At 39.0% G+C, this 24,466-nt stretch overlaps 1 protein-coding gene and 1 long non-coding RNA gene across 6 annotated transcripts in view; both read right to left on the minus strand.

Moving 5' to 3' along the window:
- The window catches only part of LOC309666314, a 1,163,838-nt gene that overhangs the window by 225,490 nt on the left and 913,882 nt on the right, over positions 1–24,466 (minus strand). The gene's annotated exons all lie outside the window — the stretch shown is intronic.
- Positions 1–24,466, minus strand: part of LHFPL3 (LHFPL tetraspan subfamily member 3) — a 601,841-nt gene that overhangs the window by 218,631 nt on the left and 358,744 nt on the right. For all 5 annotated transcript variants that reach the window (XM_082473654.1, XM_082473653.1, XM_082473656.1 and 2 more), the window contains exon 2: positions 6,675–6,911. In XM_082473654.1, coding sequence (XP_082329780.1) covers positions 6,675–6,911 — 237 coding nt within the window. The remainder of the gene's footprint in view (positions 1–6,674; positions 6,912–24,466) is intronic.

Below are 24,466 nucleotides of genomic sequence, written 5' to 3' on the forward strand. Positions count from 1 at the left end.
TCAGTTTTGGAAAGTTTGTTAAGTTTGAGAAGCTAATTTAGATATTAAAAAAGGGTGTCAAGTAGGCAGTTGGGTATATGAGACCAGAGTTCATCGCAGAGGTGGGAGGTGGATTAAATTTGGGAGTCATTAGGGTACAGCAGTCATTGAAAGTCATGGCAGAGATAACCTGGGATATGAGCACAGGTAGAGTGGAGAGATAGATAGTGAGGAATCAGCAAAGCATACTGAGCCCAAGGAGCCCCACAGAGGCAAGAGGAAATCTAGGCAAGGTCAGCTACTGGAAGCCAGCTAAAGACAGACCTTCAGATGGGGCCAGTAGTCAACTGTGAAAGGTTGCTGATAAGTCAATACAAGGATTGATAATTGACTATGAAATTTAACAATTAGGAGATTGGGGGTGACCTTCATAAGACAGTGTCTGTGAAGTGCTGGGGGTGAGAACATGAATGGAGTGAGCTTATGAAAGAGTGAGAGGAGAGGAATTAGAAGCTCCAAGTATATAAAACAACTCTATGAGCACTAAGGTCTGCTCCAACTCTGAGACTGATGTGAGCCCTTCTGAAAAAGTGTCAGGATGTATGCCATATTTTTAGAGGTACACTCTGAGATGCTCTGATGACCAAGAGGCCTTTGTTCAAATCCCATTGGGAAACAGACAATTCACTATGGCCTTATTAAAGCTTTAATTCAAAGCACTTGAAGATACTTTCTTTCCTAGGCTTCCTGATCTTACCTCACCAGGTTTTTATAAAGTTACAGAGTCAAGTAAGAGGATGAGTTTTAAATCAAGGCTGTCCCCCATTCTCAAGTGTATTTAACTTTTGATTGAATAATATTATCTAAAAGCTACCAAATGAAAATAAGACTATACTCTTACTTGCACAGGGCTGACTAGTCAAGTGGAAAGCAATAGAATCAGCATCCAGAAAGAATTGATTACATCATGTTGTGTAATAGAAAGAACTTGAAATTTCAAGTAAAATGATTTGTGTTTGAGTCCTGGATCCATTCCTTCCTCGCTGTGAAAATTTACACAAAATATTTAACTTTTATGAGCCTCGGTTTTTGACGTGTAAAACTAGGATGATGATAACTACTTCACAGGATTATTCCAAAGATCAATTAAAATGTCATATGGGGGAAATGATGTCATATGGGGGAAATGATGTCATATAGGGGAAAATGATGTCATATGGGGGAAATGATGTCATATATGGGGGAAATGATGTCATATGGGGGAAATTATGTCATATGGGGGAAATGATGTCATATGTGGGAAATGATAAGCAATAAGTAAAGCCTATATCAATATCATTGATTATAAATTGCTTCTACATCTATGCTTTTGGCGGATTCTCCCAACCCTACAGAGGAGGCAGAGCTGGGTATTATCATTCCCATTTTAAAGAAAGTGAAGCTGAGGCTCTGAGATGTTAAGAGACTTGTTCAAAGTCACATGATGAATAAGTGCCAGAGTTGAGACCAGCAAAAAAGTGTGTGTCTGTGATCTGGGGCCTTGTTCACTGTCCAGGTGTCCACATGGACATCACATAATATGGGAATCTAGTGGGGCAAGGAGCCTCCTCTGCACGGAACAGAGTTTCTAAATCTGACTCATTCTCCTCTTGGTGGTGTGCACGAGTGGGGCTGTGACAGCAGGTTCAGTGGGGAGGTACACGGCTGAGGGAGAAACACCTAGGCATCCTGGACCTCCTTCCCCTTGACCTTTATCTTTCCCTTCTCCTAGTCACCTCTGCATTGCTACCAAGTCCCTAAAAGAGCCTTTAGTGTATTCATTGCTCTGAGGGTAGAAGCTCTTACGACTCTCAGAGCATCCTTAAAGGATGCCTCTGAAGGTGTCCCTTGAATTGGAATATTTTACAGCTGGAAGAAACCTCAGATGTCATTTAGGTAAGTCTGCATTTTACAGAGAAGGAAGCTGAATTCCGGAACTATTAAGATATGAAGGCAAGGCTCCTCAGGTCACATCACACCAGCTCTGGGCAGTGCACACTCTTTCCACAGACCACACTGCCGCCCTCAATGAGGCCATGGCACGGCATGGTACCTTAAATCAAAATCTTGAAGCATTTCTCAATTAGTTATTTAAGTAAAATGAATTTATTCTAACTCCCCCTATTACAGCATTAAAAAGAGCTTAAACCACTTAATAAATAAGTGGCAGCTGTAGTCACCTCTTGATGGATAATCATGTTTTCTCATTTGAAGTTAAAGTGCTAGAAGACAAAGTGACTTTAAAACTGCTCATGAGAGGCCCCAATTATCTGATAAGCAATTCCAAAGACCATACACATAAACGCAGAAACAGACCTCTTTATGAATGGTGTCTGACAAGGAAAGAGATATTTGTGGCAAAGAAGCTCTTGAAAATGTAATTATTTATCCTTTCACAATTAATGAAAGAAATTGAAAATGAAGCTTTCATCTCAAATCCTTTTTATCTGGATGAAACTTTAATTTTACATAATGAAATTGCCTTCACAGTTCAGTGTGTTAAAATATGCAGTTAAGCAGCATATCAAGGTTAAATGCCGACTGTTGTTGGCTCATTTAGAAATCATGCTGCCCAACGCCGAAAACAAGAATGAACACCTGCTACTATCCCCAGATCCAGGGACAGCACGCAGCCTGCAGGGCTGGTTCCCCAAATGCAGGGGATGCAGTTGAGTTTTCTTGCATATGCCAACTCCTGTATAAAGTTAGTTGGATATTTAAAGTTTCCACTTCTCTTTGTTTTTCAGTGGGGCTCTTTTTGGTTTGTTTGTTTGTTAGAGCGCCATAGATGACTAACTTTCTCTCTTACAGAAGTCTGTCCTAAGACAACACTTGCATCACCAAAGTTGTTGCTTTCAGTTTGGTGAAACAATGTTAAAACTCCTTTATTCAGATTTTGCCATTTCACAATTTATGATAAATTTCAGCTTAGATCTCTTTTAAATTATATTTACACTCTTAGAAAAGGAGGACCTTATGAAATGCTGTGGGAGGTGTGGTACGGGAACATGAAAATGGGATTGAGGTGAGTTCATTGGACATTTATCTTAAGAGACAGAGGTGGAGATGTTCATCTGTGGACCTCCCCGTTTTCCCTTTGAATAGCACCTTTGTGACAGTTAATTTATGGCTCTGGAGCATCCTATGGAGCACCTTTCACCTTAAGACTCTGTAAGTGGAGTAAAGGCAACAATCAGAACTGCATTCCCTTCCCTTCTCTGATATAGTCTGTAACAGTGATTCTTGTTTTGACCATTGGGGTGGTTGTTGGGAAAGACTTATGGATCTAAGCAATATCTTATTGTACTGAACTCATTTGGTGGCTTTTCTAGATATACAGGGCAATTGTGTTATTAGATTACAAAAGCCACATGAAGAAGAAATGATAATGAGACCTTTCAGGACAAACTTCTTTGAACTGGGGGCATATGCCACATTTGCAGGTTTATTCTTTCTATAATGGTCCTGCTACTTGTTATAAGATGTAGGTTGTTAGGATGATTGGCAGGCCATAAAACTGGAAGACTGTAAAAGATACTACAGTGTGTGTGGTGATATAACCTATATCATAACCTATTTCCTCTTCTGAGTCAAAGCTTGAGTTATGGTATTATCTGCTTCCATGATACCGGAAGGCATCATGTAGTTTATAAAATCTTCCAAAATTCCATGAGCTAGATTTGCCTCTTGTTTCATTGCATTGCCCTGGAACCCAAAGGAGGCCTTAGCTATCAAAGGACATCACGTTAGTTTTATCAGAAAAAAAAAAAAATTGATAGTGAAAAACAATGTTTCAATAAGGGAAAATTTATATTAATGTAGCCATGCAAAGTACCTATATATAACCAATTTCATAATTATCACTTATTCTTACAGATCCTCAGGGAAGTGAAATCTGAGAGAAGGTAACAATGATGTATTTAGTTTTGGATACTGCATGCACTTCAAAGCCATTAAACTACTGGTTAGTGAAACTATGTTCATACACAAACATACAAACAAACCACTTATTGGTTTTCTCTCAAACAACCTAAGTTTTTGCAAGTTTTAACATTGAACAAGTGTTTAAATAATAACAATAACGGCTACTCTCTACAACAACTGTAAATCTCCTACCGTTTCTCAGAAACATGAAGGTTTGATTACATTTTATACAAGGCTTAGAAAACCCTGCTCTGATTTTTACAGACCCTATTGTTTATGGATCAGAACTGCCTGGGTAATAGAACTGTTGATACATTCTCAGAGTTCCAGGAAAAGGAATTTCAATTGTGAAATAAAAATGTGGTAGAATTGAAATGTTTCATCAATATGGCCTGGTGTTCTCTGCTGCTTTATTAGATCTATCTGATTTGATACAGATGAACTGCTACTGATTTTAGTCCTTCAGAACCAGATGGAAGAAACTCTAGAATGCATCCAAATATGATACGTTCAAATGGAGAAGATGATGAACACAGAAAAATTATTCACAGATAGTCCCTAAACCTTAGGCCTATTTTAGTCTTCTTTCCCATTAATGCTTTTACAAGGTGTTTCCAGTATATCATTGAGTAGAAAATGATGCTTTCTTTAATAAAGACCTAGACAGAAGGGATCAGACATCTACATTTAACTGAATCAACTGGAAGAAAAGACCCATCTTGGAAACTGTTGATCATTAGTCTATAATCCTGCCTGTTCCGTCCTGAAGTATGAATTCAGGAGAATTGTCAGTTGTATGTGTGATCCTGAGTTAGAATTCTCAGTGGCCAAGTGAAAACATTCCTGGCTTTGTTATTTTTTTCTCCCGAATTTTCTTCTTCTTATATGTGGTCAAAGGATATCTGGAAAGTTAAAGGTTCTCAATGTAACTTTGAATTGTACAGTGAATAAATAGAATTCTGGGTGGTGGTGGGAATCAAGCATTTGCAGAACAAAGTAGTTTTCTTTAATTCATTCTCTAGGGAAAGGTAATTTATTCTAATATTGAGCTATCTCTACTATTAAATTTGAAGTGAAGTTAACAGGACAGAGACCTGTCTGTGTACATCCAACAAGACACAAAGACAATAGCCAAGGGCACCAAATTAATGAGTGCATGTGAAAGCACTTTAAACCTGCAACATGCTTTATAAGTGTAATCAGCATCTTCATATCATCCTTTTCATCTAGAAGAGGCAACTCAGAGGGAGGTAGTCGTGTTTTTAGGAAGTTCAGCACTATTCCCCTATGAAAGGATTATTTTTGTGTTTAGAATATTTTTGATAGAACCAAGTAAACTAATATGTATTCTGTCTATAAATCAGAGGAATAAAGGGCTCTCAGGTGCCTGCTGCTCTCCCGGACTTCTCTATTCATCTCTTTATAGTTCATGGTTTATGAGCATAAATTGTGATGCTCTAAGTATAAAGCTTGCTACACTATCATTACATTTGACATTCACGTAGATACTAATATATGCTTATATCTGAGGCATGCTGAGGCAGTGAAGGGTTTTTCAAGTAAACACTATTTGAAATAAACTAAATTTCATAATTCAAGGATGGATTTAGTTCTTAATTAGGAATAAAAGCTAGAAGAAGGAGCCACTCAGTTGAAGGTGCTGATACAAGTCCAAAGTATTAAAGATAACATAAAGACAAAACAATTTAATGAACCTAAGGCTTTAACAAAACAGAGACAGTAAAATTCTATCCCAAGAAATTGGTTTAGAAATGTGGAAAGAAAATTAAAAGATTTATCTTGAACAACGACTTGCTAGCTCTTACTGGCACACTATAATATTCATGTATCATTCACTAGTCAATGTCCTATTTTCTATCCTAGTTTGTGTGTGTGTGTGTGTTTTACAGAAGGCATTTTCTTTTTGAAGAGAAATTTGAGGACTTTTGATTACCCAGATAACACATTTTAAAATTCAGCTAATTAGGTAAACACTGAAATATCTAACTGTAACTATTTGTGGCAAGTATCTCTACCTCTTTCTGAGAGGTTGAGTCTGAATTCAAATATATTGATGGTGAGCAGTTTAACAAAGACGTTTATAGATGATTCTCAAAGACTCCCCACGCATTTATTTCAACCTGGAAAACAGCTGAATACGTGGCGAGAAAGCACTTGCTGTTTGGCCAAGTAGAGCCGCCCCACACCCACCCCTCCAAAAAAGTTGTTGTTTCATAACCATTAATTCATAGAAGGAAGAAACTGGAAAAACTGTATCTAAATAACAATGGATTCAGAAAGCCTCAGAAAGGTAAACGTAAAAATACACTATTTTAATTGTGTAAATGTCTTGAGTCTGGGAAAAGTCTGTGAACTAGACACCATTAAAAGACTAGTATCTGCTAGTCCCAAACTCCCAATCCATCCTTCCCCCAACCCTCCTCCCCCTTGGCAAACAAGGTCCTACTGTATAGCACAGGGAACTATATTCAACATCCCGCAATAAACCATAACGGAAAAGAATATGAAAAAGAATGCAGATATATGTATAACTGAATCACTTTGCTGTACAGCAGAAATTAACACAACACTGTAAATCAACTATACTTCAATTTTTTTAAATGCAGCAAATTTGACCCAGAGGGGATGCACTGCTACCAGATGGGAAAGAAAGCAGAGTGTCATTTTTTGTGTTTGAGGTGTCCAGGTAAGAGTTCCGCAAAGCATCTTACCTTTGTTTTCTGCCTTCAGTTCCTCTGCCATCAAGCTGTCTTGTCGGTTACCAAGCACGAATGCCAGAAACGAGAGGATGAGGGCATCCAAAATCCCAATGATAGCCAGGATGTAAGCCCAGCGGACTGAACAAGCCCCAAGAGTGTACTTGTCTGTCTTTTCTCCACACATCCGTTTTACTTCATCTGAATCCCAGCCATCAGGGAAAATCATACAGCCAAGCACAAGGCAGCCAGCTTAGAGAGAGAGGAAAAAAAGAGAAAAGGAGTTGACATAAATTCCATTTTAGCAAATATAGCTACTATGTGTCAAATCATTGTCCAAATTCTTGATGTAAAAACCAGCAAATCTTACTGCTGTCCAACCCTGAGTGATTTTTTCCTGGTTAACTTAAAAGCAGCCCAGCACTCTGCAGTGAAAGGGGCTCTGGGAACACACTTTTCAGTGAGACTGAGCATTATAAGAGAGATTAAGGTATGTTGATCAATAAGAAAATACTAAAAAAAAAAAAAAAAAAAAAATTGAATTTGAGTGCATTTGTGAGAAGGCTTCCACTGCAAATAGGCCACAGGCAATCCTAACACTGCAGAATGACAATTCAATGCTGGCTCTGAAGAGCTATAATAGCAGCCAGATTAGGGATTAGGATAACATGGAAAATACCAGAGCACATATTGACTTGGAGTCACAGTACAAAATAGTTTCATATTGTGACCTCCAACACATACACTAAAAAGTTTCTTGAAACTATACTTACCACATGCAATGCACTCTGCTATTTTCTAGTCTATTCTCTGTTCTATTTCATTTTTTAAAAGGCCGAAAATCATGGTAACGCAGTGTGGCACCCCAGAGCTTTTATGGAAATTCAGGAATTTAAGGAGAATGCTTATGTTCTATTTCCCAAATATCACCACGTGGATCATATGAACACTTTCAAATAAGAATATGTTAATTTGAAGGCTTTTGTTGCTACTCTCTTTACATTTAATCCAATTATTTGAGGATAAATAATGACAGTGTTAGGTTATATAGAGCATTCTGAATAGGTAGTTCACTCATTAATTCAACAAGTGCTTATTGAGTGTCTCCTAAGGAGTACCAGACACAGTTCTTGGTGCCATCAAGGGATACAGCCATCAAGAAAAGAGACATGGTTTATGTTATCATAGACTTTATGTTCTGTCAGGAAAGGAGGCTAAAAATGAGTAAGCATGCAAATAAAATAATTGTAAGTTGTAATAAGTAATAGACAAGAAAGAAACAAAGGGCTCAGATAGAGAATAGCGGGTGGGACCTTCTTTAGAGAAAGTGATCAGGTAAGGCCTCTTGAGGGGATGACATTTAAGCTAAGGCCAAAAGCAGGCAAAGCACTAGACATGTGAAATAGATGGGAAAGATGTTCCAGGCAAGAGCATGTGCAAAGGCCCCGATGTTGGAAAGAGGCTTGGTGTATTTCAGAAGCTACCAGGAGATTAGTGATGGGGGTGGAGAAAGTGATCACGCTGATGCTGTGAGGCAGGCTATGCACCCCAGCAGGTTATTGTTTCCAGGGCATGTAACTAAAGAAGACTATGACGGCACAACCAAGTTAGAGTTCTGTGACTATCAGAGGCAAACAATCCCTGAAGCTGGCAAGAGCAAGTCCCATATAACCCTTACCTCACTGCAACTTACTGAACAAGCCAGAAGTAGACAACTACTATCTCACTTTTTAACAGGAGCACAGCTCTACAAGACAGGTCTGGAAGAGACAGATACCAAGAGGGGTGACAGGAAGGAAGACTGCCTGGGAGAACTCTGATTTAGGATTCCTTGTTATTTTACAGGATGATAGTTCAAAACTTTGGGTCACACTTGATTCCTCTCTTTTCTTTGCCCCACATCACAAATGTTGCCATGCTTCTCTTCTCTACCAGTGCAATATCTCCGCCTAGGCACTCCTACTTGAAGCCTTCATTATCTCTCAAAAGGAACCCTAACTTCCCTCTGCCTTCTGTTCACCCTCACTGTATTTCAGATCCCACATTACTGCTCATGCTCAAAACGTCTTGCTGGTTCCCACTGGTACTGAAGAACACTCAGACACTAAGCTAGGTATTCAAAGATCTACGGTCCAGCCCCTACTTAGTTTCCAGTCCTCCCCCCCTTTATACTCTCCACTTCACGTGGGTTGAAATACACATGATCCCCTGTCCATGCACCAAGTTTTTGGATCTCTGTTTTCTCTTTTGCCTGGAGAATTTGCCACCACTGTCCTTAAATACTCTACTCTTAAATATCCTTTAACATTCAGTCAAAAGCAACATTCTCCACAAAGTGAGCCATCTCAAATTCTTCTTGAACTACATTATTGGCCTTCTCTGAACTCACATAGCTGTTGACTGCATTGATCTTAAAGTTCTTATTGTTGTTGTTTTACATGTGTTACAGTTATTTATTTATAAGCATTATCTCAATTACAGACTATAAGCTTTCTGAGGAAAGAATCTTTGGTTAAGTCATCATATTTATAGCACCTAAAAGAGTGCCTTGTAGATAGTTGGCAATAAAATACTTTTGAATCGGAAACTGAATGAAACAATAAACAAATTATGGCACCTAGACAGTATACTCTAAAATATAGTTTACAGAAGTCAACATCACAACTACCAAAGGTCACCAATCTAGTTAAATATGGATTCATACTTCGATGACATTTAACAGAGGCAATATTTTTATAACTTGACAACAGATTACAAGTACTTGGGAGATTAGAAAAAAGTGGAGTTGATGATTTGAAAATACTTCAAATTCCCATTCCTTCTGTAGTTTCTAGCATTCAGTACCAACATGCTCTCCAAGGCATTTCTAGTGGTAATCATCCTTGTATTTTAAAAAACATGTGGTTTCCATGAGTGAAAATTAATTTTATTTGGGAAGACCCAGATTTTTAAATCTAAACCATACTTCAGAAAAATCACCTCTAAGGAAGCTATGTTACATGGAATATCTTCTAAAATACTCTAAATGCTTTTTAGCTTAATTTTTATTTGTGACAAAATTACTTAAGAAAAAAGGAAAATCAATTTTTTTTTAATGAATGGGAATCATTTGGAGCACGGTAACATAGTTTTTGCTAAACTTAATAGACATCACCAAGTGACTCAAGTTCAGACAGGTTATTGGACATTATAAGACAATTCCACTGGAATAGGATGTTTGTGGAATGCTGACATCAACAAAGACATCTTTTCTCAGAGTCTTTATGCACTGAGGGTAGACTGACTATCTTAAAAATTTCCATTTCTGGAAACTCTGAATTATATACTGGAATAAAAAAAAAGCAGAGGCAGAATTCACACTCTGAAGCTAAAACCACAGGAGAATATGAATGGCAATTCATTATTCCCTATCTTCAAAGTATATGATTTCCTTAATCAAATTTTAAGTGAAGAATCTGGGAAGATAGAGGATATAATATACCATTGTGCTTCATTTTACGCAATGGGTATTTTTGCTGAAAGTAACAAAAATAGAATTTTTGAAGTGCAATTTTTATTTTCAATATAGTCTAAGGGAGTTGGCTGTTCACAGGAATCTTAAGATAAAACCTGGGCTGATAACAAGGTCGGGATTTGGCCTCCCGGGGAGAAAGGTTTAGGTCCCCCACTCACAGGTGTACTCCAGGTGTCCTTCAGGCCAGAAGGCACTGGAATTTGTACTGGATTCTCCACCCCCTTCTTGTTGGCTGTCTCTTAAAGTGAAAGATCTGGTCTTTTAAAAAAATTCATCTGTTTTGAAAATCTGAATGGTTCTATAGTAGGATAATAAAAAATGAAACTCAATTGCATTTAAAAGCTTTTAAAACTTTGTAAGTGAAGTCTGTGATTAAAATCCAATTTTTAAATAAATAAATCCTATCTTTTTGAAAGCTGTGCTTCTAGATGGCCACTGCATAACAAATTTTATTTTCTGACAATGTATTATCAAATATACATTTTCTTCTCACCCTATCCGAACTTCCCCAACTTGGCTGTTTTATTTTTGAAAGGCAAAGCCCCCTCCCCAAAGTTATAGTGTATTAAAGATTAATTTAAACCATTAAGATAGTTTAGGCTCTGTTGGTTTCTTTGGAAAGGTATGGTTATTACATTCTGCACTAATGCTTGAGTGCTATTATAAATTCTGTTTTCTGGCATCCTATTAACCAGAACCTCACTAACCTGCACGATTTGTAGAGCCGCTAGAAACTAACAGCTGTTTGTAATCCTGACTAAGAAGTACCTGCAAGATGCTAGGCTAATGCCTCAGTCAACAAAGGATGAAATAATATTCCTGTTGGCTTTATAATTATTTCTAATTCTTTACAAATTGATCATCCTGTAAGACGCAGCACCACCACTATACTAAACATTAGCGTATACAAGGCACCAGAACATTTGATTAACTTGGACATGCTATTTCCTGACTGGGAGGGATAGTGGAGAATTAGTTCCAACTGGGCTATTATCCAAAAACGGTTTCTTATTAGAATGTCACCTAGAAAATGACTAAGTTACTCGCAGTTATATATTCCTTCATTTCAGCAGCAGGTTTTCCAGAAGTATATCAGAGAACATTCTTGAATATTAAAGAGAAACAAGAGCTCACAAGTTGAGGTGAGCAGAGAATAATGATGAAAAGAAACCTATGTCCTTACAGAATGCTGCCATGACATCTTCTAAACTAGAATATACAATCAAGGCACCTTTGTGAGGGCATGACTGTTGATTTCAATTTTAAGCATATTCCAAATGGCTAGGAAGCATTCACATTCTAAAAGGAACCTCTGTGTAGAGGCTGCCCACAATGGGTTCTTCTGAAATAGTACACAAACAGCTAGTGGTTCCCTAGAGCCACTAATTGCTCTGGCATTTTTCTTTGCCAAAGAGCTGAATATAACCTCTGTGAAAGAAACAGCCTCAGAAAAATCCACAACTGTTTTTAATTGGGTCTTTCTCCAAAGGGAAATGAAGCAAGAGGAAAATAGCAATGGGGGGGGGGTCTATGATTTGGGTCACTTGGGCCTGCTGATATTGCTGAACCAACTATCCTAATCAGGACTTTCAACATTGCAAACCTGAGAACTGCTTATTTTTTGGACAGGAAGGGAAGGTCTAAATTCGTTCTTTTAAAAGTCTATGCACTGTTGCACAAAAAGCATGATAAATTGCCTCATGTTGCTGAAGCACTCAAAGGGAACGTGGTGAAAAAAGTGAACCTGAGTTCACTTTATCAATTATTCAGGCATACAGTAATTGAAGAAATTGATGCCAGCAGAGCTGCCAGGCTATGGAGGGGGAACTTTCACACGAGGATTTTTACTCTAAGCACCTGGTAAAGGAGAGACACGAAGCATTCCTACAGTTTCTTCATTAGCACACGGCCGACAAAACTGAACCATAGTATTCATACGTCTGGAAAAGGTACTGTATTTATACCTCAGTTTACCTCTGGAGAACTGAGTTGCTAGACAACCAGGACAAAGTACTGTGGTTTAGAGTCCAGTGGAGAAAACAAATTGTCTCCTGATCAGTTTTGGTTTTAAACCCAGTATAATTTTATGAGCATTTAACTTGGGGTCATAACACAAAAGATACAACATACCTTAGAAAGAGGAGAAAGAGAAAATGTAAATAAACAACGGGCTCTCAAAAGAGGAGAGTTAGAAAGTTGTGTGTGATGAGAGAAGCTTGTCTGCACAGATGCACAGCCTTAATTGCCCGAGTAAAGGGCGCCATACATCCACTTGTACCTTGTGCTCCATCAGCTGTGAAACCCACACCGTCGGGTTTAATCAGAAAGGGGAGAATCAGGAGTCCACCCACACCTGTACTTAGGAGCTACATAGTGGAGAGAAAGCTTTTCTGGAATATGAGTTAAAACATTTAACTAAGTACAACATAGCTTGCTAATCTGCACAAATTTTGAGGGTTACTAGCCAAATATAATTACAAATCAGAATGTAGAACTTAAAAATACAATACAGTTCTGATCTCCAGAATGCCAGTAGATGGCTTTTGATATCTATCTTGGATCCAGTCAGACTCCGTGAAATCTTGATATGACATAGTTAATAACAGTACACACCATAATAAATAGCTAACATTTATTATACGCTCACCGTGAGTGGGGCACACTGCACATACATCATCTCATTTAATTCTCAAATAAAGCTAAGACAAACATGAGAGCACTACTTCCTGGCTTCTCTAGTTTCTAGAAACAGGGATTTTTCCTGAAATAACCTTGGCTCCTCATCCCATTCTTTCTTCCTTCCCACTGATGGAGTGAGTCCCCTGAGGAATACCTGGAGGAGAGGTATTCTCCATACCAGCCCAGCCCCTTCCTCTCCTTACCTTAAGAGCAGTTTGCCCACATGAAGAATATACTCCACTCCTCTGTGCTGTACATTTTACACAGGGTGGGCTTGATTTTCCAGTGATGCCCGGAAGTAGGAAGACAAGTATGTTTGATTCTGGGGTGCAGATTAGGAAGTCCTTTTGGCTAAGAGACCCAGAGTCATTTCTTCAACCTAAGTTTTCTCATTAAAAAGGGTATATTTGGTCTCCATCTGCCAGCTCTTCTCTCTCTTAGTTGGTTCAGAGCCTGGGAAGGTCCCACAGTCCTGGAGGCTGGAAGTCTGAGGTCAGAGCACCAGCATGGTGGGTTTGGTGAGCACGCTCTTCTGAGCTGCAGATGGCTGACTTCTCGTTGTATCCTCCCTCACAGGGCAGAAAGGCAGCTCGCTAGCCCTGTGGCCTCTTCTTATAAGGGCATGAATCCCATTCACGGGGGCTCCGCCCTCAGAACCTAATCACCTACCAAAGGCCCCAGCTGCTGATACCATCATACTTGGGGAGACATAAACATTCAGTCCACTGCACAGGGGGAACAGAGGGTTGTCATTCATTGCTTCTCCACCAACCCCAACATTATTTTCTTTTTTATATATAGGAAAAAAGGAAGCTGAAGCACAGAAATTTCAAATAGCTTGCTCAAGGTCATACAAAGCCCATGAGTGCTGAAACAGGATGTGAATTCAGGTAGTCTAGCTTTGGAATCTATGCTTCTAACACCACATACACTATTACCCTTTACTTATCAACAATAATGATGCACATGAAATTACTCTATATTAGAGTTTAAGATTTCACTCTTTTCTTTTTTTTTTGGCCATGCAGCGTGGCATGTGGGATCTTAGTTTCCCGACCAGCGATTGAACCTGTGCCCCCTGCAGTGGAAGCACAGAGTCTTAACCACTGGGCTGCCAGGAAAGTCTCAAAATTACTTTAGAATATTTTTATTTTTACTAAGAACACTTACAGAATCTTGAAAGTGCTTGTTGTTTATAATTAGACATTTATTGAGTACATGAGCTACTACTAAAATGATGCTTAGAAACTGCTAGCTTTTATATGTATAAATATTTCTTTTGTTTACACCAGTATTTCACCTAATCAGAATTTCACCTTATGTGCAGTGCCAAGAACATTAGAGTAATTATAAATTCTAAATGTGTGAAATGGGAATTAATGAGATTAATTATAAATAAATATATGTATATTTGGTTTTATACACATTTCACAAAAAAAATCCATCCTTTTTTTTGGCTTGATATTTTAAGTTGGTTTTTGGCTTGATATTTTAACTTGGCTATGTGTTAGCCAAACATTTTATATGCTCTTAAAAGGTATATATTCCTTTTAAGAGTATATATGTGTGTATGTGTATATATGACTATGAATATATTTACCTTATTAATTTACATACAGTTACTTACATATAGAATAAGTTCTACTTCAGGTAAAAATAAAGACATGAGTCAATTCGGTCCTATTAAAGTTTTTGTGAAGCTTTACTTCTTTTAAGTAACTTCTTTGAGTTTCAATAGACACATTGTTTTAATGAACATTTCAAAAAAATGCAAAACCAAACATGCTGGCAGGTCACAAACTTGTCTGAAAATTGCAGGAGAGCTCTTGACTCAGGCAACATTTTCAAGCGCTAAAATCTATATTACATTTCAGACACAGGACCTTAATAGAAGAAAATATCATCTTTCTCCACAGCCATATGAACAGTACACCTATCACTGTTCTCCCAGCAAATCTGCTTTAGCCATGGTAACACCTGGAGCAAAGACCAATGATTATCTTGCCAGCACTTTTCCATGTGGCTCCTTGTGCCAAGCTACTTTATTTGTAAAACAGAGAGCCCTGGTCTAGATGTTTGAGTGGTTATCTACTATTTACTTTATATCATTCACATTTAGGAGTATATTTGTATTCACTTGATGCTCCATACATACACATATGATGAGAAATAACTGCATTTGTAAAGTAATTCCTGAGCAGACTCAATGTCTTCCTACTCAGCAGACAGAGAGAGGGTGGTATCCTCGCTCTGTGCCCTAACTCAGGGAAAGTAGACATTGGCTGGAGTCTGACAAGGTCAGGAATCTCATGCCAATCCAGCTAGCAGCATTTCATTTCTCTGTAAAAGGGGTAAACTTAGGAGCAACTGAATTCCTTCTCAGTGAGGATGAGCTCTCCCAAACCTGCCAGACTCCCCCAAAACAGAGTGCCCATTTGTACACACTTGCCTGAAACAGAATTTGTCACCAATATAGCTTTATGGTGGCAAGCTTTTCTTTTACACAGCTTGCCCGCTTTTTATTTTATTCTCTTGACGTAACATTTGAATTCTTTAGAAACTTCAAATGGCAAAAATTAATTGTTCAAAGAAAACATGTGGAAAAACTAAATACTACACACTAAAAATGTCAGAAGTGGAACCAAGCTCAAGCAAGACGGATGCTTCCCCAACCATCCTTTGTAAGGAAGACTCTTACTTTCAAGGGGGCATGAGACGCACCCATGTACACAATATTTACAGACTCCCAGGTTATGTTTTTTCACAGTTTAACTGATATTTCTTTCTCTCTTTCTTTCCCTCTCTCTTTTCCTTTCTCCCCCCTTCTCTTTCCTCCCTTCCTTCCATCTATATCTAATCAATATATCAATATTGATATCAATATCGATATGATACATACAGATCTCCCTCTGCTTCACTACTGGTCCCTACACAGCTTAAGAACAGTCACATAACCTATGGAGTGTTGTCACTTTCTTTGCAGAGAGGGCTTGCAATATCATTCAGGGCAGACACGGTCTAGTCTAGGCACTGAATTATTCTTTCACCACGTTGAAAAAGGCAGAACGGCACGACGGGGCTCTGGATAACAAAATTTTCGAGCTGACTGTTCCTAATGTCTATTCTGTTCCTCTTTAGTGTCACTTCCTCTTTTCCATCCCCTCACCACTTGGATGTTTAAGATCAAGGTTATGTGTACTCTCAGGGTCTGCTTTATTACAGCTAAAACAGAAAACTGCTAAAGAAAAACACAACTGTGGCAAATTGTTTGAGTTCCTTTTTTTTTTCTTTATTTCTTGCTCCTTGAAAAAAAAAATTTTTTTAAAGGCTTCCATTCTCTTTGCTGTGCCTTTGAAACAATTTATTCAGACTAGGGAAAATAATCTGAGATATGTTAGGCTGTAACTAATCTATGGTAAAATCTTCAGTGGTTTATGTTTATGGAGAACGCTAATGGTTTAGAACAAAAAACTGTCCCCAGAGAAACTGAATTGGAATTGGCAGTAGGTATCAAAAATGAAGAGGAGAAAAACCAGGTCAAGAGAGCGTGAAAGAAGTCAGTGGGTTAAATGTTCTGTCAAAAGATTTTCACACATCTTTCAACTTCAAATTCTTAAAGTGGTAACCAAAAGTTTATAGATACAACCTTGACCGGTGTGACAGCTGAAGAACAATGCCTGAATCAGAACAATGCCTTCCCTTGACTAAAAGGAAATGCAACCTAGTCTTAACCTGCCAGTGAAATGCCCAGAAGGCGGTTTTCTTTGAACCCAGGTGCTAGAATGGCCCCAGGCAGGGCTGTGGGTAAGTCTGAAACCTCAGCGGGGAGCTCGGGCTTTTGCTCTCTGCCCTTGGGGATCATTCCTGCCCTCAGGGTTCAGTACTTTCACCCTTTAACCAAGGCCCCAGGTTCCTGCTTGGGGTTAAAAAAATCTACTGTGATTCATGTGCCACTCTCATAACCAAGGCTGGGGTATGCTGATGGAAGTTATAGTACTGTGATGATCTAAAGTATTTTAAATTTTCAGATGATGGCCATGTGACTTACTGATAAACTCTGCTAGTTAGAAACATTTAATAAAGTGAAAGGATGGTACACGTGTTCCAACATGTTTCATTAAAGAATTTGTTTTTCTTGGGCTTCCCTGGTGGCGCAGTGGTTAAGAATCCACCTGCCAATGCAGGGGACATGGGTTCGAACCCTGGTTGGGGAAGATCCCACATACTGCAGAGCAACTAAGCCCTTGTGCCACAACTACTGAGCCTGCGATCTAGAGCCCATGAGCCTCAGCTACTGAAGCCCGTGTGCCTAGAGCCCATGCTCCGCAACAAGAAAAGCCACAACAGTGAGAAGCCCACACACCGCGATGAAGAGTAGCCCCCGCTCGCCGCAACTAGAGAAAAGCCAGCGCATAGCAATGAAGACCCAATGCAGCCAAAAATATTTTTTTTTAATATATATATTTTTTTTTTTACCACTATCTGAATCCAGAATACCAGTTTCCTGTTTGCCCAGACAAAGAGAAGGATATTAATTTTTGTTAGAGACCAATATATGACCAGGAGCAGAGCTTAAAATTTCTGAATGGAAATTGAGAAGAGTCTAGAGCAGCCATGATCTGGGCTTGGGTCCTGGTCCCTATCTTGAGTCCGGCTCCAGGGAATAAAAAGATGAACACACATTCCCCACCCTACAACCCTGCCTGCTCTCCCTCTTCAAGGTACTGTTTGTATTCTTCAAAGAGTAGTCGACTTTCATACATAAAAGAAATATCACTTGGGACAAACTGAGGGTTTGTTGATTCTACAATCAAACACAATCTAGATTAAGCATTTCCTTATCTGTAATGTGTATTAGTTTTCTACAGCTACTGCAACAAATCACCACAAACTTAGTGACTTAAAATAACACAAAACCATTTTTTTTTTTTTAGATTCCATATATTTTTGTTAGCATACGGTATTTGTTTTTCTCTTTCTGACTTACTTCACTCTGTATGACAGACTCTAGGTCCATGGTTCTGAAGAACCTAGGGGCAGGACAGGAATAAAGACGCAGACATAGAGAATGGACTTGAGGACGCAGGGAGGGGGGAAGTGAGAGAGTGGCATGGACATATATACACTACCAAATGTAAAATTGATAGCTAGTGGGAAGCAGCCGCATAGCACAGGGAGATCAGCTTGATGCTTTGTGACCACCTAAAGGGGTGGGATAGGGAGGGTGGGAGGGAGACGCAAGAGGGAGGAGTTATGGGGTATATGTGTATGTATAGCTGATTCACTTTGTATAAAGCAGAAACTAACACACCATTGTAAAGCAATTACACTCCAATAAAGATATATATAGATATAGATATAGATATAGATATATATATAAAATTCTGTAAATCAGAATTCTGATACAGGTCTCACGGGGCTAAAATCTCATTGTTTGTAGGACTACATTCCTTTCTGGAGGCTATAGACAAGAATCCATTTCCCTGCCTTTTCCTGCTTCTAGAGACTGCTGGCATTCCTTGGTTCCTGGACCCTTTCCCTCTTTCAAGGTCATCAATGTTGAGTGGGGTCTTTTCACATATATCTCTCTGACCCTCTTTTGCCTCTTCTCCTTCCACTTTTAATAATTCATGTGATTAGATTGGGCCCACCCAGATAATCCAGGATAATCTCCCCATCACAAGGTCAGCTAATTAGCAAACTTAATTGCATCTGCAAACTTAATTCCCACTTAATTCACTTCAAAGAGTGTTCCGCCTATATTTTCCTCTAGGAGTTTTATAGTATATGGCCTTACATTTAGGTCTTTAATCCATTTTGAGTTTATTTTTGTGTATGGTGTTTGCAGATGTTCTAATTTTATTATTTTACATGTAGCTGTCCAGTTTTCCCAGCATCACTTATTGAAGAGACTGTCTTTTCTCATTGTATGTTCTTGCCTCCTTTGTCATAGATTAATTGATGATAGGTGCATGGGTTTATTTCTGGGCTTTCTACCCTGTTCCATTGATCTATGTGTCTGTTTTTGTGCCAGTATCATACTGTTTTGACTACTGTAGCTTTGTAGTATAGTCTGAAGTCAGGGAGTGTGATTCCTCCAGCTCCGTTCTTCTTTCTCAAAATTGTTTTGGCTATTCAAGGTCTTTTGTGTTTCCATACAAATCTTAAAATTATTTTATTTCTATGAATAATGCCATTGTAATTTGATAGGGATTGCATTGAATCTGTAGATTGCTTTGGGTAGTATAGTCATTTTAACAATATTGATTCTTCCAATCCAAGAACATGGTATATCTTTCAATCTGTTTGTGTCATCTTCAGTTTCTTTCATCAGCATCTTACAGTTTTCGGAGTACAGGTCTTTTGCCTCCTCAGGTAGGTTTATTCCTAGGTATTTTATTCTCTTTGATGCTATGGTAAATGGGATTGTTTCCTTAATTTCTCATTCTGGTATTTTATTGTTGGTGTAGAGAAATGCAACAGATTTCTGTATATTAATTTTATATCCTGCAACCTTATCAAATTCATTGATGAGCTCTAGCAGTTTTCTGGTGGCATCTTTAGGATTTTCTATGTATAGTATCATATCACCCGCAAAACAGTGACAGTTTTACTTCTTCCTTTCCAATTTAGATTCCTTTCATTTGTTTTTCTTCTCTGATTGCTGTAGCTAGGACTTCCAAAACTATGTTGAATGAAAGTGATGAGAGTGGGCATGTTGTTATAATCTAGTTCCTGTCTTCTGATTTGTAGTTACTGTGGTCCACACTGAGAGGCATAAAGTCAACTGTAGATCTATTGCAAGGGATGAACCCTGAGCATCTGTGCCACACAAGGCTGGCCTTCCATGGATCTCTGCTGGGTTTTCTGGGCATGACATGGTTCTATCTTGATTTCCTGATTACCATTATGTTTTCCTATTGGGACCAACGTTTGACCTTTTTTGAGCCTGCTTGTCTGAAGTCCTGATATTTTTCCTGTCTCTGACTGTACACATTCTTTAGCTTAAGCCCTTAAAGACAAGCTTGAGTCATGTTTCAAGAGTGTGGCTTATCTTGACCAAAGCAAGCAATGCTCAGAAAGGCCATGACTTGGGGGCCTTCTTGCTAGGACCAAATCCACTGCTTGGCCACCTCTCTGCCTTGGATATTCAAGCTTCCAGCTTGAATCACACCTAACTTTGGAATCCCTTGGGCTATTTGCTATTCCTCTTAGTGACTCTGTGCAAGCACAGACTTGCTAGTCCCTACATTCTTTCTTTCAGCACTGGCTCCCTGTTGGGGTCACAGCATACTACTTGGCTGAACTCACCTAAACTGCAGCAAACAAGGCCATCTCAACAGCTCCAGACCTGTAGAGGTGACCACCAAAGACTATCTTTTCTCCCTCCTTCCTAAAAATGCGGGTGATCAAGATGAGTACCTCTGATGTCTGCAGAGTGACAGAGCTGAATAAAAATTTCCTGAAACTTTTGCCATTTGACACATTTGGAAGTTTGAATAAGAGTGCATATGGATCCTGTCCCCTAACCTCTAGGTACTGATGTATTCGACCTGTGGGCTCAACCTTCACACCTCTAACCCATCTTCACAAAGACAGGCAGTATATTGGGAGGTTCAGATGTAGCTGCATGGAGTTAGTTATGGGTCTAGTGTGTAGCATGAGCTCAGTACCTCAATTCTTACCCATTATTCCCATGTACTGATCTCTGGACATTAATAATAGTATTATTATTGTTATATAAAGCCAAAGCCATCATTTAGGTTTCTGAGAGTCCAGAATCTCCAGTGAGATGAGTAGTTTGAACCAATGTTGAAGAAAATAAATTTGTCAGGGAAATTGGAGCAAAAACCTGTAGTGCCTTCATTTTCCTAAAATATTTTAATACTGTAAAAATAACAGCTAACATTATTAAGCACTTGTGTCAGACACACTCTTATATGAATCAACTCATTTAAACCTCATTACAACCCAATGAAGTATATACTATTATAACCCCCATTTTACAGAAGTTGAAACAAGAACAGAGAGCTTAAGTAACTTTGAAAATGTCAGAGCTGCCAGGATTGACAACTTGGGCAGTCTGACTGTTGTTCCGTCTCTTAACCATTTTATAATTATAGAGTTTAATTTTTACTATTTCAGGAAAATACAGAGCTTTCCTCTGACAACAAAATCAGAATACCAAAAAAGGTTCACCCAAGAACTGGTGAGACTGATATAGATAATCTGACAAAAGACTGGTCTTTGACTTAATTAAATACAGTCAACAATTAAGGTCAAAGCAGGTTGTAAAAAATGCAAAAATTGGACACATCAACAAATATTTGTATTGCAGTACATGGCTAGAAGCCCATTACTGAGAAATGGTCTTGTGGTGGAACAATACCAGAGTTCCCATGAACTTTAAGAAATGGACCAACTTATGTTAAAGTGTTGGCATACTGAGTTGTCATCCCTAGAAATAACTGGCAGCAAAATCTCAGTAAACTGAAAGTCAGGAACTTCATCGATTTTTGTTATTGCTGTTGTTGAACTTTAGAGCAATATAGTCCCAGTTAAGGGAGTTCTTGTCAACAGCTGATGAGAGCCTTAAGAGGTGCCAATTCTTGTATGGCCAGACATAAAGTGATTTTACATATCCTTGGCAAACAACTTCTTCAGTCAGGTAACTATTATTTACGTCCCATTTCTGGGGACAACAGGTGATTAAGACACATCTAATTCCTTCTCTCAAGGGACTTGTAATCTAAAAGGGTACCCAGTTTAACTGCTGTAATAAGGAAAAAAGGGAGAAATAGGCTACTGAGTGTAACTGAACATATAATCTTAAACCTCCAACCTATGCTTTGAAATCTCAAAATTTGCTGAAAGGGAAAATTTAAGATTTTTAGTCCCAGACCATTATTCTTTCAACCAGATCCAAAAGCTGGAAGAGGACTGGGACAAAGATGACTGGCAGCTGGAGGAGGTTAAGTAAAACAGGATGTGTGTGAGTGTGTGTGTGTGTGGGGGGGGGGGAGCATGGTTATTTAATTATACTACTATATAAAATAAAGGTACAGATATAACTGTTAAGACTTGGAAGATAACTAGTATCAAAATAGGAATATGCAGTAAAACTTACAATTACTAGGGAGGACAAAAGGGATTTAAAAAAAATAATTCTAGCAAAAGAAATAGGAACTGGGGTATAGTCTCAAGCTGAGGAGGTCGGGGGATGTCTCTGCTATATGACAGTAAGATTCAAACTCAAGCTCCCTATATCATCGATAGTGTGGTATGTTATTCGTCTCTTCTACTGGAAGTACAGTAAATATTAGGACTGGATGTTTCCACAGTGAAAGTTATGTTTCCTTGAAAGAGTCCAAATAGGAAAAATGATTTACCATTCGCATATTTTAGATGAGGATACTTCATATCTTTCCTCAGTGCCAGATCCTAGAACACTGCCTGGAAACCTGAAGTGATGTATGGTTTACATGACCTATAAAGGCTGACAAGAACCTTGCTCTTGGGTCTTTCTTCATGGTGATGGGTGTTTGGTTGTTTCCACCAGCCCTCCAAACTTGCCCTTCGAAGCAAGGGGAAAAGAGTTCTAGGCACTATACCCCTGCTCTCTCCTCAACATTTCTTTATTTCTGGCACATTCTAGGTCTTTGGCCTCTCTAATGTCCCTGTAGACTCCTCTCTTAGCATTTTTTGGAATTAAGCACCATTTCATGGTTTTAAATTACTCTTGCTTGCCCTGGTAGTATCAGGGCTAAATACGTCCCCCCAAACCTTAATTCTTCTCTTTAAGAATCCTTCTTCCTGCACTGGTTAAGGGGATCACAGTGGTCCCTTAAATTCTACAGGAAGTGTTTTCAGTCATGCAGATACAGTCAACAGAGAACTCAACACAGCCTTTATAAGCCAGAATGGAGCCAGTATACAGAAAGATCTAAAAAAAGTACTAGAGAAAATGGAAAAGGCACACAGCTCTGTAACTAAAACTACTCATGGGTCAGAGGGAGAGAAGGAACATCCCTCTTGTGGTCCCAGCAGGACCTCTATCAGGGATGGTTAAATGCTTAAGAGTTCCTTGAAGTTCCAGTTGTCATGGAGCTATTTGTAGACTGGTCTTCCCAGGATATCAGTTGCTTCAATATTACAGATTATTCTTGCATGGTTGGTGGCCAGTACATTTTCGTGGTTTCTAGAGGGTTCCAATTTTGCAGGTCCACTTGACCAGGAAGTTTCCATGCCTCAGTAGGGGGTGTGTGTGCTTATTTTATTCATTTCAGGCTGATACGATGCTAAATTTGACAGAATATATTTTTCAGTGAACTGGCTGGTTAGAAACCCTAAGCTCCTGGTCTTCCCTGACTGAACACTATGTACCCTGCGAAGTGGTGAGCTCTGGAGTGAATTAAGCCTAATGGAGCATGAACTTAGGTCTCCATCCATCTGCTGTCAGGCACATCCATTTATTGGGTTTGACCTGAAATGGTGCTTTAGATGTGGTTGAGTGATGATGCAAATGCTCCTCTGGCACTCCTCGGATGTTGAATGTTTGGTGTCAAATTTAGAATGAAGACCTAAGGCTTCTTTTTGTTGTTTTATCATCATGCCCTGAGGGACCAGGATATTGGTTAGTATCATACACTAGTCTAGCTGGGCACTGGATCCTGTAGATATCACTCACCCCTTGCACCCTCGTGCCACTGCCGACCCTGCTCCTGCTAGAATCTCACAATTGCGGCTACTCATGCTTTCCAGTTTTGGTTTGTTTTTTTTTTAAAGATGTTGCCAAGCATGAGAATTGTGGCTGGGCCACTTAATCTGGAATGATATTGACATCAGCACTGGCCATTGAAATTTCATCACATAGCAAAACATCACTCATGATGATCTTTCTCCCATCTGAAGGCTAATAAAAGAGGAGGTCTTCATGGGGTACTTTATAAGATATGCCCTACCAACCTGAAAATTGACTTCTAGTAGGTAGTTACTACCTACAGTTTTCACCACCTTAATGCAGTAAGTTCATACATCCTCAAACAATGGTTCTGGGATGCAATCTTTACTGAACTTGAATTTTGGCTCTGCATTAACCTAGAGTAAGAGCTACATCATGGATGCCAACTGTCTTGCATATGAGACCTTAATGGTCAAGAAAGTGAGAATGCTGCCCACCTGGCCTAACTTGTCCAGCTGTAACAATGTCCCCAGTGGTCTCTTGGAATGCTGAGTCACAGGCCAGAGCTAGATGCTATGCAGCAGTGTCCTTGTCAAGGCCTGTCTGTAAGTGATATCCCTGTCTGGTTTACCTGCCAGTGGTATCACTTGCTGGCAGCAGGTGATATCTTGGAATTTTTAAGGTAATGAGAAATATCATGCCTCCTGTTGCTTTGGTCTGATGATGCTGAGTAGCTACTATCATCATGACATTGGGTTAGGCTGTATGCCTATAACATAGTCTACTGCTTTGCCACTAAAATAATGTATTGGAAGATGAAGGCCTGAGAACACATCCCTGACTCATTCCTCCCAAAAAAATGAACAAATTGAGGCTGCTGGCAAGATAAGAGGGTGTGTGCCAAACTGAGAGTCAAAGTTTCTGCTCCCTGTG

Source organism: Balaenoptera physalus, assembly GCF_965194825.1.
Source record: "Balaenoptera physalus genome assembly, chromosome: 8".
Classification (NCBI taxonomy): Eukaryota; Metazoa; Chordata; class Mammalia; order Artiodactyla; family Balaenopteridae; genus Balaenoptera; species Balaenoptera physalus.